At 41.9% G+C, this 14,760-nt stretch overlaps 1 protein-coding gene across 1 annotated transcript in view; it reads right to left on the bottom strand.

Annotated features, from left to right (window-relative positions):
* fhip2a (FHF complex subunit HOOK interacting protein 2) overlaps positions 1 to 14,760 on the bottom strand; it is an 87,145-nt gene that overhangs the window by 20,693 nt on the left and 51,692 nt on the right. The window contains exons 11-12 of the mRNA XM_063072021.1: positions 4,355 to 4,524; positions 1,629 to 1,772 (exon numbers count right to left, since the gene is read on the bottom strand). Of these exons, the coding sequence (XP_062928091.1) occupies positions 1,629 to 1,772; positions 4,355 to 4,524 (314 nt within the window). The remainder of the gene's footprint in view (positions 1 to 1,628; positions 1,773 to 4,354; positions 4,525 to 14,760) is intronic.

Below are 14,760 nucleotides of genomic sequence, written 5' to 3'. Positions count from 1 at the left end.
CCTTCGAGCCATGCCAGCTAGTAACCCACTGACTTAACCCTAAACTAATCACAGGATAATTTACAATGACCAATTAGCCTACTAACTGGTATGTCTTCGGGCTGTGGGAAGAAACCGGAGCACCTTGAGGAAGCCCACGCACACATGGGAAGAAACATACAAACTAACTTACAGAGGACACCAGAACTGAAATCTGAACTCTCATGCCATGAGCGGTAATAGCGTTGGGCTGTGACTACTGTGACACCCCAGTATGTTTATATTCAGAAAATGTATTTGTGCCATTAACAACATTTGAGTGGATTTCTTTGAGAAATGCCAATTTACTTTGACTATATTTTGTATTTCACTATGGACAAATTGCTGCTGCCTTTTTTTGTTACTTCAATTAAAAGGAATTTTGTGATGACCTGCAGTTATGAAAAAGACAGGAATGCTCGCGTTCCTTGCCAATTTGCCAAATTTCACTGAGTTACTGATGAACTCTTTAGGGCAGGATTACTATGCTGTTGTTCAAATGGTTCTGCTGTTGAAAGTTTGATAGTCTGCCTTTGTCTGTTAAGTGTATACTTAGTTTGAGGAGGACTGCAAATGGCAAAATTTTCAACACATTGATTCCAAGTTATTTGGAAAATAACTAAGGTTTTTCTGGATCAAAATGGCATCATGTTGCACACAGCTTGACAGCCAGCTGAATTATCAGCTCAGGTATAATTGACTTTCAAAGCTGCTAAGTAATCTGAAGGGGCTGGACTGTGCATGGCCCAGCTTCTGTATTGTGCCCTTTCCCTCCACCCCCCTTCCCACTGCAATCCCGACAGATGAACTAATCCATTGAGCTCCTTGGAGGGTACCTGAGAGTATAACCTCTGTGGAAGCACACTGCAAAGTGTAAAGGTCCTTGCGTGGTAAGTAGTCTTCAACTGGCAAACCCTGAAAATTCACCCATGTATTGGATGGAATGCATTTTGACAGCAAATGTTATTACAGGTCTTTTACTTACCTCTAAATTCCTCTGATGTTCAGAGGCATTTGAAAAAAAGTTGATATAAACTTAAGGATGAAATATTAAATAAAAATAAAAGCTTAAAAGGACAAAAAGGAAAAAAGCCAAAGTTGCTAACCATATACCTTAGCATAGGATTTCCATTTATGGCAGCAAGCCCTATCAAAGAAATAGGGCAGCTCGACAGCCAAATAGCAAGTGCACCCAACCCTTCAGCTCAAAGAGTTAAGCTATGCCTCTGTAATCAGTACGAAGCCCAGTAGTGGGACAAGAGGTCAGCAGCCCTGGCACAAAACTATTAAATTCAGTGGAAACACGGATACACTGCATAAAATTTCATTCCAATGTCCAAGTGCAAAGTACTAACAACAAAAAACTCTCAGGAAGTTTGGTTTTCAGACATTCATGTTTAAAGTTTCCTCACACAGAACCGGTAGAAAAAAGGTGTCCAATATTGTTAATGGAAATTGTGCAAGCATATTTTCTGAATCTATCCCAAATACTAAAGAACACAAGAACAGATTGTCAACATTTAATGTTCCAATTTAACTGCATAACGGAAAATAAGTAAATAAATAATGGGTTTAGTGTGAAAGGAAAACGATTAAAACTTCCTACTCACCTGTTTACAATTTTATGCACTTCTGTTTTCCCGTCAGGTTTGATGTGCTCTGGAGTTGGAGGTGGTGATGCAGTCAGCCAGTTGGAGCCCAGCATCCTGTTATCAGGTGACAGATCTGTAAAAAGTGGATCTTCTTCCAAGTCACTGTAAAATGGAATCAGGATTAAAAATACTGCGTAATCTCTAATAAATGAACACTCAGCATGCTCAAGATTTCATTAAGGGACAACCACGAGTTTGTGAGAGCCAAATGCTCTGATCACTTAAACCAAAAACAGTCAGCTTTGCTGGAATGGATTATATCCTTTCAAATGTGGCTTACATCCTTTACAAGAGTACTTTCATATCTGTAACATAAAAAGAAAATGCTGGAAAATCTCAGAAGGCCAGGCAGCAACTGCGAAGAGAGAAGAATATTATCAATGACCCAATGTTAGAACTGGAAAAGTGAGAAAACAATCATATTTTAAGTCGCAAAAACAGGGAGCAATGGAGAGAAAAGGCGGCATAATTATAAGACCACAAGATATAAGAACAGAATTAAGCCTTCTGGCCCATTGAGCCTGCTCTACCGTTTCATCATGGCTAATCCAATTCTCCTCTAAACCCCAGTCTCCTGCCTTCTCCTCATATCCCTTCATGCCCTGACCAATCAAGAATCTATCAACCTCTGCCTTAAATATGGCAACAAATTCTATAAATTTACTTCTCTCTGGCTAAAGAAATTCCTCCTCATCTCCATTCTGAAAGGACACCCCCCTATTCCGAGGACGTATCCTCTGGTCTTAGACTCTCCCACCGTACGAAACATCCTTTTGACAGGCACTTTATCAAGGTCTTTCACTATTCAATGTTTCAATTAGGACACACCTTATTCTTCTGATTTCCAGTGAATACAGGTCCGGAGCCATCAAACGCTCTTCATATGACAAGATCTTCACACCTGCAATCATCTTCATGAACCTCCTTTGAACCCTCTCCAGTTTTAGCACATCCTTTCTAATATAAGGGGCCCAAAGTTGCTCATAATATTCCAAGTGAGGTCTCACCAGTGCTTTATAAAGTCTCAACATTACATCCTTGTTTTTATATTCTAGTTCTCTTCAAATGAATGCTAGCATTGCATTTGCTTTCCTCACCACAGACTCAAGCTGCAAATTAATCTTTAGGGAATCCTGCATAAGCACTCCCAAGTCCCTTTGCACCACCTCAGTTTTTTTGTAACTTTTCTCCACTTAGAAAATAGCCAACTCTTTCATTACTTCTACCAAAGTGCATGACTATACACTTCCCAACATGATATTCCATCTGCCACTTCTTTGCACATTCTCCTAATCTAAGTCCTTCTGTAGCCTCCTTACTTCCTCAAAACTACCTGTCCCTCCACGAAACTTTGTCTCATCTGCAAACTTTGCAACAACGCCATCAATTTCATCATCCAAATCATTAACATATAATGTAAAAAGAATCAGTCCCAACACAGACCCCTGTCAAACACACTAGTCACTGGCAGCCAACTAGAAAAGGTTTCCTTTATTCCCACTCTGCCTCCTACTGCTTTATCCATGCTAGAATCTTCCCTGTAATAGCCTCATGTGGCACATTGCCAAAGGCCTTCTGAAAATCCAAATATACAACATCAACCAATTCTCCTTTGTCTATCCATTATTATGATATGATACAGGTGAATATTGTCAAAGACTTTGGGTTAAACGTATTACATTTATTCCCTTTGTCCATCTCCCATTCTGCGCCTTAAAACATGTTTTCACTTTTAATGAAGGATTATTGATCCTGTTTCTCTCCACAGCTGATGAGTTCTTCCAACAACATGCTTCAGGTTGAATGTAAAAAAATGTTTCATACATAGCAAAGCACACAAAATGCTGGAGGAACTCAGCAGGTCAAGCAGCATCTACGAAACTGATAGATCGTCAACGTTTCAGGCCGAAACCTTTCCTCAGGACAGTGAAGGAAGGGAGAAGATGCCAAAATAAAAAGGTGGGAGGAGGGGGAGGAGGTTACAGATGAAGCCAGCTGGGTGGGAAAGGTCAAGGGCTGGAGCAGAAGGAACCTGATAGAAGAGGAGAGGGAACCATAGGAGAAAGGGAAAGAAGAGGAGACCTGGGGAGGGGGGATGAGAGGAAGGTGAGAAGAGGTAAAAGGTCAGGGTGGTGAATAGAGGAGGAGGGGTGGCATTTCTTTACTGGAAGGAGAAATTGATATTCATGCCATCAGGTTGGAGGCTACCCAGATGTGTTGTTCCTGCATCTGAGGGTGGCCTCAACTTGGCACAAGAGGAGCCCATGGACATGTTTTCCGTTGAAACCCTTTTCTCTTCAACCCAAGCAATATGCCTTATTCCCAATATCCAGGGCAGCATTTCTTGGGGCCAAATACAATGTCACTGTGCTGAAAGAACAGAATTGAACTACAGTACTGTTCCTACTTCAACTCCAATGAAGGAATTCACATTTATTTGAAGCAGCAAACCGCCTACATTCAAATTACCACCAGCTAAATATAGATACTTCATCTTTTGAAATTAGAAAAACTGATACATAAAATATTATGAAGGTATTAAAAGTACCATATACATATAAAACAAATACAGTGGAGAAATAAACTGACCTTTCCATTTCATTCACCATCAATGCATTCAATAAAAATGTTAATGTGAACCAGGACTAAATTAGTAACTAGATAAAAAGAAATTAAAAACTCACACTGCTCCTGCTATTTGCCCATTCTCAACTATATCCTTGTCTTCTTGGCAAGGTGGCTTATTCTCCACATAGTTCCGTTCCTCCAAATTCCTCAGCACCATGTTGTAAATAATGTGCTCATTTGGCTTTTGCAATAGATGCTCAAACATTCGCAAAGTCATTATACTGATCTGTAGGACATAGTAAATACCTTCAATCATCCCATTACATACTATCTGACAAACAACTAATTACTTGACCGGAAGGCTACAGACTTGCACGCAATGATATACTTTAAGAATTCAAACATGATAGCTTAATGTCGCATTCATTTAAATAACTTAATACCATTAACCTTTGGTTAGAAATGCACAACTGCATCAGAGATAAGGAGATGCACAAAGCTGCTTTCTTTGGAGCAAATGCATGGTTATGAGCTTAGTTGACTCAATCAACAATGGTATTGATTTTCCATGTTAGTATGCAACTTGCCCTAGATGCTTTATGAAATAATTAAATATATTTACTCCAATACTTTTTTAAAAGAAGGAAAATACCTTCTACTCATATTTCTGTACTTTGCTTTCCTTCCAGTTGAAATAAATGTCTGCTTGAACGTGTCACTCAGCAGACAGATTTTCCAGTTTACGTGGCAACCTACTCCATGAGGAGTCAGAGGGCAAAGCACAGTTGCTTATCTTAGCAGAGTTTGTGACTTTGACATTTGTTCAAGAGTCCCAGATATCTGCATACTTTGATTAATGCTCACATATCTAGGCAAATCTGACAGCTTTTAGGGAGACTTTTTAAAAAGTTGGGATTGATCTCAGTAGCAAAGTAGTAGTTTTCCTTGAAATCAGATCAGTTAACTGCCAGCTCTCTCAGTTCTATGAGTAATTTAAAGGTTAGTTAAACAATGTCACCAGAGATTTAAGGAAAATAATGAGAATTTTAACTCCACAGAATTGTGATTGTTTGGGAGTGTGAACAGGACAATTAGCAGCATAACAGGACATAGACTGGCCATTTAAGTATTATAATAGGGGTACATCCATCAGAATCCAAAAATCAAAAATACAACAAAATAATGAAGAAAACACCAAATACCATCTATAGAAAGAGAAAGATTGAAGATATTTCATCAGTACCGTTAATGTTTAGTTTTAAATTGCTGGGAGAATAAGGGATAGACAGATAAGCCAATCTGTCTGAAAGGGTAGGACCAAAATGAAGTCATCTGATTGATAGAATAATGAGGGTATTAGAAAGAAAGTAAACAAGGAGGCCATATAAAACAACAGAAATGCCCAGCAGAATAAGCAGTGTCAGTAAACAAGGAAACACTGGATATTACAAGTACTAACATTGGAGAAATCATGCGTATTACTAATGGTGGCTGCTTCACAGAGAACTATTGTTCAATGCACAGAGGTAATTTCAGCACTCTTGACTCTCTACCTTTGAATCTTCACCTCACAATGACCCATGTGTCTATGGCTTATTGCACTGTTTCAATGAGACCCAATGCAGCCTTAAGCAACAGTACTTCATCTTTCAATCAAACACAGTGGAGACTTCAGAGCTCAATATTCAGTACAACCATTTCAGATATTTCACTTTGTCTGTCTGTATCAGAACAGACCTGTTTTATTAAAGGTCTAGCACCATGGTCCTGGAGGAACGTGGTTTCATTTTTACTGTGTACTGTACCAGCAGCTTATGGTCGAAATGACAATAAACTTGACCTGACTTGAATAATCCTCTTTCCACTAACACTGTTTGATTTGCTGGTCATTTCCCACAGCTCTGATCCGAAGTGTACAGCTTTTATGTGCCCCTTTGATTCCCCCCCCTCCCCGCAAAATGCCTTTATTAATCTATTAACTAACTTCATTAACAGTTTATCCCTCTAGGTATCCTGACCTGACCATTTTGCCCATTCAATCCCTCTCCATGTCTCTAAATGCTTTGTCTTTTCCCAGTTCTGATAAAGTGTCCTCAGCCTGAAACGTTCTGCAGATGCTGTCTGACTACTGTGGATTTCCAAGATGTTCAGATCTCATTATAATTACAACCTTCACCAGCTATGGGGAATCAATTAACAAAGGCAAGAAAGTACTGCTGGACCTGGTAAGATCATCATTTGCACTTACTTTCTGGATCTATTTAAAATGCTAAAACCTCAACCTTGACTCTTCCAATCTTCACTTCCCTAAGCCCTCCCTCTGGTTGCAGTCTATTCCACCTGGTAGTCGATATTATTCCAGGGGACCACCTCAAAGCAGCAACTCTCCTCACTAACCAACTGATTTTAGGATAACATAGAACATAGAATAGTACAGCACAGTACAGGCCCTTCAGCCCACAATGTTGTGCCGACCCTTAAACCCTGCCTCCTATATAACCCCCCCCACCTTAAATTCCTCCATATACCTGTCCAGTAGTCTCTTAAATTTCACGAGTGTATCTGCCTCCACCACTGACTCAGGCAGTGCATTCCACGCACCAACCAGTCTCTGAGTAAAAAACTTTCCTCTAATATCCCCCTTGAACTTCCTGGGACCTTAAAGCCATGTCTTCTTGTATTGAGCAGTGGTGCCCTGGGGAAGAGGCATTGGCTGTCCACTCTATCTATTCCTCTTAATATCTTGTATACCTCTATTGTGTCTCTTCTCATCCTCCTCCTCTCCAGAGAGTAAAGCCCTAGCTCCCTTAATCTCTGATCATAATGCATACTCTCTAAACCAGGCAGCATCCCGGTAAATCTCTTCTGTACCCTTTCCAATGCTTCCACATCCTTCCCATAGTGAGGTGACCAGAACTGGACACAGTACTCCAGGTGTGGCCTAACCAGAGTTTTATAGAGCTGCATCATTACATCGCGACTCTTAAACTCTATCCCTCGATTTATGAAAGCTAACACTCCATAAGCTTTCTTAACTACCCTATCCACCTGTGAGGCAACTTTCAGGGATCTGTGGACACGTACCCCTAGATCCCTCTGCTCCTCCACACTTCCACATATCCTGCCATTTATTTTGTACTCTGCCTTGGAGTTTGTCCTTCCAAAGTGTACCACCTCACACTTCTCCGGGTTGAACTCCATCTGCCACTTCTCAGCCCACTTCTACATCCTATCAATGTCTCTCTGCAATCTTCGACAATCCTCTACACTATCTACAACATCACCATCCTTTGTGTCATCTGCAAACTTGCCAACCCACCCTTCGACCCCCACATCCAGGTCGTTAATAAAAATCAAGAAAAGTAGAGGTCCCAGAACCGATCCTTGTGGGACACCACTAATCACCAACCCTCCAATCCGAATGTACTCCCTCCACCACGACCCTCTGCTTTCTGCAAGCAAGCCAATTCTGAATCCACCTGGCCAAATTTCCCTGGATCTCATGCCTTCTGACTTCCTGAATAAGTCTACCGTGTGGAACCTTGTCAAATGCCTTACTAAAATCCACCTAGATCACATCCACTGCATTACTCTCATCTATATGCCTGGTCACCTCCTCAAATAACTCTATCAGGCTTGTTAGATACGATCTGCCCTTCACAAAGCCATGCTGACTGTCCTTGATCGGACCATGATTCTCTAAATGTCCATAGATCCTATCTCTAAGAATCTTTTCCAATAGCTTTCCCACCACAGACGTAAGGCTCACTGGTCTATAATTACCCGGACTATCCCTACTACCTTTTTTGAACAAAGGGACAACATTCGCCTCCCTCCAATCCTCCGGTACCATTCCCATGGACAACGAGAACATAAAGATCCTAGCCAGAGGCTCAGCAATCTCTTCCCTTGCCTCGTGGAGCAGCCTGGGGAATATTCCGTCAGGCCCCAGGGACTTATCAGTCCTAATGTATTTTAACAACTCCAACACCTTCTCCCCCTTAATATCAACATGCTCCAGAACATCAACCTCACTGAAATTGTCCTCACCATCATCAAGTTCCCTCTCACTGGTGAATACTGAAGAGAAGTATTCATTGAGGAACTTGCTCACTTCCACAGTCTCCAGGCACATCTTCCCACCTTTATCTCTAATTGGTCCTACCTTCACTCCTGTCATCCTTTTGTTCTTCACATAATTGAAGAATGCCTTGGGGTTTTCCTTTACCCTACTCGCCAAGGCCTTCTCAGCCCCTTCTTAAGCTCCTTTCTTGCTATCCTATATTCCTCAATAGACCCATCTGATCCTTGCTTCCTAAACCTCATGTATGCTGCCTTCTTCCACCTGACTAGATTCTCCACCTCACTTGTCACCCATGGTTCCTCCACCCTACCGTTCTTTATCTTCCTCATCAGGACAAATTTATCCCTAACATCCTGCAAGACATCCCTAAACATTGACCACATATCCTTAGTACATTTCCCTGCAAAAACGTCATCCGAATTCACACCCGCAAGTTCTAGCCTTATAGCCTCATAATTTGCCCTTCCCCAATTAAAAAATTTCCTGTCCTCTCTGATTCTATCCTTTTCCATGATAATGTTAAAGGCCAGGGAGTGGTGGTCATCGTCCCCCAGATGCTCACCCACTGAGAGAACTGTGAGCTGACCCGGTTCATTACCTAATACTAGATCTAGTATGGCAATCCCCCAGTCGGCCTGTCCACATACTGTGACAGGAATCCGTCCTGGACACACTTAACAAACTCTGCCTCGTCTAAACCATTGGAACAAATCAGGTGCCAATCAATATTAGTGAAGTTAAAGTCACCCATGATAATAACCCTGTTATTTTTGCACCTTTCCAAAATGTGCCTCCCAATCTGCTCCTCAGTATCTCTGCTGCTACCAGGGGGCCTATAGAATACTCCCAATAGAGTAACTGCTCCCTTCCTGTTCCTGACTTCTACCCATACTGACTCAAAAGAGGACCCTGCTACATTACCCACCCTTTCTGTAGCTGTAATAGTATCCCTGACTAGTAATACCACCCCTCCTCCCCTTGGCCCCTCTATCCCTTTTAAAGCACTGGAATCCAGCACAATAAACTGACAGTCAATGTAATTACCTTTGCAAAGCAAAACAGCCCCACCTAGTGGCAGAAAACAATGATTTAAAACATGATAAAGAAATATGAATTACCACTAACATTAAACCATTAAATTATTAAAATGCAAGCTTTAGATTCTAGCTTGACATAAGTGTCATTTAAGCTTTCTCCTTGTCTTGTCTTAAAGAAACTTCAGTCTATTTCTGTGGAATACTCAAAAGCATGTACTTACACACAATTCTTAGTGCACTTGCAAAAAAACATAGAAACACAGAAAACCTGCAGCACAATACAGACCTTTCGGCCCACAAAGCTGTGCTGAACATGTCCTTACCTTAGAAATTACCCTGGATTACCCATAGCCCTCTATTTTTGAGCTCCATGTAACTGTCCAGGAGTCTCTTAAAAGACCCTATCGTATCCACCTCTACCACCATTGCCAGCAGCCCATTCCACGCAGTCACCACCTTCTGCATAAAGAAAACATACCTCTGTACCTACTTCCAAGCACCTTAAAAATATGCCCTCTCATGCTAGCCATTTTAGCCCAGGGAAAAAGTCTCTGACTATCCACACAATCAATGCCTCTCATTATCAGGTCACCTCTCATCCTCTGTCGCACCAAGGAGAAAAGGACAAGTTGACTCAGCCTATTCTCATAAGGTATGCTCCCCAATCCAGGCAACATCCTTGTAAATCTCCTCTGCACCCTTTCTATGGTTTCTATATCCTTCCTATACAACTAAGAACTAAGCATAGTTCTGACCAGGGTCCTATATAGCTGCAACGTTACCTCTCGGCTCCTAAACTCAATCCCATCATTGATGAAGGCCAATGCACCGTATGCTTTCTTAACCACACAGTCTACCTGCGCAGCAGCTTTGAGTGTCCTATGGACTCGGACCCCAAGATCCCTCCGATCCTCCACACTGCTAAGAGTCTTACCATTAATGCTATATTCTGCCATCATATTCGACCTACCAAAATGAACCACCTCACACTTACCTGACAACCCACATCAAAGTTGCTGGTGAACGCAGCAGGCCAGGCAGCATCTGTAGAAAGAGGTGCAGTCGACGTTTCAGGCCGAGACCCTTCGTCAGGGCACACTTATCTGGGTTGAACTCCATCTGCCACTTCTCAGCCCAGTTTTGCATCCTATCAATGTCGTATTATAACCTCTGACAGCCCTCCACACTATCCACAACACCCCCAACCTTCACGTCATCAGCAAATTTACTAATCCATCCCTTCACTTCTTCATCCAGGTCATTTATAAAAATCATGAAGAGTAGGGGTCCCAGAACAGATCCCTGAGACACACCACTGGTGACCAACCTCCATGCAGAATATGACCATCTACAACCACTCTTTGCCTTCAGTGGGCAAGCTAGTTCTAGATCCACAAAGTAATGTCCCCTTGGATCCCATGCCTCCTCACTTTCTCAATAAGCCTTGCATGGGGTACCTTGTCAAATGCCTTGCTGAAATCCATATACACTACATCTACTGCTCTACCTTCATCAATGTGTTTAGTCACAGCCTCAGAAAATTCAATCAGACTTGTAAGGCACGACCTGCCTTTAACAAAGCCATGCTGACTATTCCTAATCATATTATGCCTCTCCAAATGTTCATAAATCCTGCCTCTCAGGATCTTCTCCATCAACTTACCAACCACTGAAGTATGACATACTGGTCAATAACTTCCTGGGCTATTTCTACTCCCTTTCTTGAATAGTGGAACAACATCCGCAACCCTCCAATCCTCCGGAACCCCTCCTGTCCCCATTGATGTGGCAAAGATCATTGCCAGAGGCTCAGCAATCCCCTCCCTCGCCTCCCACAGTAGCCTGGGGTACATCTCGTATGGTCCCAGGACTTATCCAACTTGATGCTTTCCAAAAGCTCCATTATATCCTCTTTCTTAATATCTACATGCTCAAGCTTTTCAGTCCACTGTAAGTCATCCCTACAATTACCAAGATCCTTTTCCATAGTGAACACTGAAGCAAAGTATTCATTAAGTACCTCTGCTATCTCCTCCGGTTCCATACACACTTTTCCACTGTCACACTTGATTGGTCCTATTCTCTCACGTCTTATCCTCTTGCTCTTCAAATACTTGTCGAATGCCTTGGGGTTTTCCTTAATCATATCCGCCAAGATCTTCTCATGGCCCCTTCTGGCTCTCCTAATTTCTTTCTTAAGCTCCTTCCTGCTGGCCTTATAATCTTCTAGATCTCTATCACTACCCAGGTTTTTGAACCTTTCGTAAGCTCTTCTTTTCTTCTTGACTAGATTTACAACAGCCTTTGTACACCACGGTTCCTGTACCCTACCATCCTTTCCGTCTCATTGGAACGTACCTGTGCAGAACTCCATGCAAATATCCCCTGAACATTTGCCACATTTCTTCCGTACATTTCCCTGAGAACATCTGTTCCCAATTTATGCTTCTAAGTCCCTGCCTGATAACTTCATATTTCCCCTTACTCCAATTAAACGCTTTCCTAACTTCTCTGTTTCTATCCCTCTCCAATGCTATGGTAAAGGAGATAGAATTGTGATCACTATCTCCAAAATGCTCTTTCACAGAGATCTGACACCTGACCAGGTTCATTTCCCAATACCAGATCAAGTACAGCCTCTCCTTTTGTAGGCTTATCTACATATTGTGTCAAGAAACCTTCTTGAACATTCCAAACAAACTCCACCCTATCTAAACCCCTCACTCTAGGGATATGCCAATCCATATTTGGGAAATTAAAATCTCCCACCTTGGCAACCCTGTTATTAATACACCGTTCCAGAATCTGTCTCCCTATCTGCTTCTTGATGTCCCTGTTACTATTGGGTTGTCTATAAAAAACACCCAGTAGAGTTATTGACCCCTTCCTGTTGATCTCTGATCAACAGTGCCATTCCCCCACCTCTTTTGCCTCTCTCCCTGTCCTTTCTGAAACATCTAAAGCCTAGCACTCGAAGTAACCATTCCTGCCCCTGAGCTATCCAAGTCTCTGTAATGGCCACAATATCATAGCTCCAAGTACTGATCCACGCTCTACGCTCATCTGCTTTGTTCATAATACTCCTTGCATTAAAATACACATCTCAAACCATTGGTCTGAGCACATCCCTTCTCTATCATCTGCCTATCCTCCCTCTCGCACTGTCTCCAAGCTTTCTCTATTTGTGAGCCAACCACCTCTTCCTCCGTCTCTTCAGTTTGGTTCCTACCCCCCTCCCCCCCGCCCCCAGCAATCCTGATTTAAACTCTCCCCAATAGCCTTAGCAAACCTCCCCACCAGGATATTGGTCCCCCGGGGATTCAAGTGCAACCCGTCCTTTTTGTACAGATCACCCTTGCCCCAAAAGAGGTCCCAATGATCCAGAAATCTGAATCCCTGTCCCCTGCTGCAATCCCTCAGCCATGTATTTATCCTCCACCTCACTCTGTTCCGATACTCACTGTCACGTGGCACGGACAGTAATCCCGAGATGACTACCTTTGTGGTCCTGCTTCTCAACTTCCTTCCTAACTCCCTGTAGTCTGCTTTCAGGACTTCCTCCCTTTTCCTGCCTATGTCGTTGGTACCAATATGGACCACGCCCTCTGGCTGTTCTCCTTCCCACTTCAGGTTATCATGGACGTGATCAGAAACACCCCGGACCCTGGCACCTGGGAGGCAAACTACCATCCGTGCTTCTTTCCTGCGTCCACAGAATTGTCTGTCTGACCTCCTAACTATAGAGTCCCGTATCAGTGCTACCATCCTCTTCCTTTCTCTATCCTTCTGAGACACAGGGCCAGACTCTGTGCCAAAGATATAGTTCCTTCATCTGCATTAAATGTAATTGAACGCTGAAGGATTTGTTTCATTTTTAAAGACAATACATCTTAGTAGAATTGCTTTCCCCTGACAAGAACTGTTCTTTTTAATATAGGTACAAAAAGAGGTAGGAACTGGATATATACTATTTTACCCACCAAGCACAACAGCCTTCATGTTCAATTATGTGACTCAATTCTATTGCAAAAGCTAGAACAAACTGAATAATACTGGATTTGACTGATTTCCTTAAATGCTACAAGAAGTTTTTTTTTAAGAAAAAAAGTTCAAAGAACTACAGTAAAACTGTCATCATAAATTGGCATACTCAGGTGTCTGACACACATTTATAGACTATTTTCATTATTATAATTCAAACTTCACTTAATTTTTGATGTTTTACGGTATAAATTTTCCAGTGGATAAATTGAAAGCGAGAGCAGGAACTGGGATTAAAATCAGAAAAAGCTGGAAATACTCAGCAGGTCAGGCCGCGCTTGTGAAGCACAATAGTTAATGCTTCAGGTCAAAGACCTCTCGTTAGAAATGGGAAGGAAGGAAAGAAGTTGCTGGGAGATTGTTCACAACATGCAGACTCTCACACTGGAGAAATTAAATGCAGACTAGGCAAATGATTTGTGGAACATCTGCGTACAATCACTGCGGGGTGACCCTGAGCTTCCTGTTGCCTTCCACTTTAAATGTGCAGTATATACACTTTGACCTATCAGCCTCTAGCCTCCTGAACTATAACAATGAGGCCTAATGCAAGCCAGAGGAACAGCATCTCATCTTCCATCTGAGCATAGTGCAGCCTTCTGGAATCAATACTAAATTCCATAACTGCAAGTAACATGATACCCCTGCCTGTATTTAATCAGAATTATTACTGGCATATGATAAGAAATTTGTTCTTTTGCAGCAGTAATATACTGCAAAGATATAACAAAAATTGTAAATTACAAAATTAAATAAATAGTGCAAAAAAAGGAATAAAAGGTAGTGTTTGTGGAGTCTTCATAAATCTGATAGCAGAGAGTATTATGGGTCAGTATTTTTCCCATTTTCTTAAAGTGGAGGTTATGCCCAGCCTGATCTGCTGGGCATATCTTCCTGTTTTGCATTTTGCAACTCCTACATTCCTTTGTACATGTTCTCGCTGTCTAACTGCTCCAATTCTCTCATTAGCCACTCTGGTTTTGACCTATAAGAGATATCCCCCTCTCCTTTACCCAGCCTGCAGCTTAATGATATTCTTTTTTTTGCTTTTCAGTTTTGATGTAGGGTCCTTCATCAGCCTGACCATCTCAATATTTCCAGTATTTTCTGCTTTTAGTTTAGATTTTCAGCATTTGTGTTTGCTTTTTTGATTTTCATTTGTTGATGGAAATTGAGCATAGGAACTGGGGCCCCTGTGAGTGGGAAGAGAGTGTAACAAACAAAACCTGGAGAGCCACATGCACATGCACTGGGATTTTCCAATAGTTAGACAGTGGATCATCAGAGTTATATTGCAAGAACACAACATGGGAGAAGTTTTACAAAAGAAATGTAGCTTTAGGTTAATGCAAACTTTGTA

This window comes from Mobula hypostoma, chromosome 19 (genome assembly GCF_963921235.1).
Source record: "Mobula hypostoma chromosome 19, sMobHyp1.1, whole genome shotgun sequence".
NCBI classification, from domain to species: domain Eukaryota; kingdom Metazoa; phylum Chordata; class Chondrichthyes; order Myliobatiformes; family Myliobatidae; genus Mobula; species Mobula hypostoma.
This window is presented reverse-complemented; position numbering and strand designations above follow the sequence as displayed.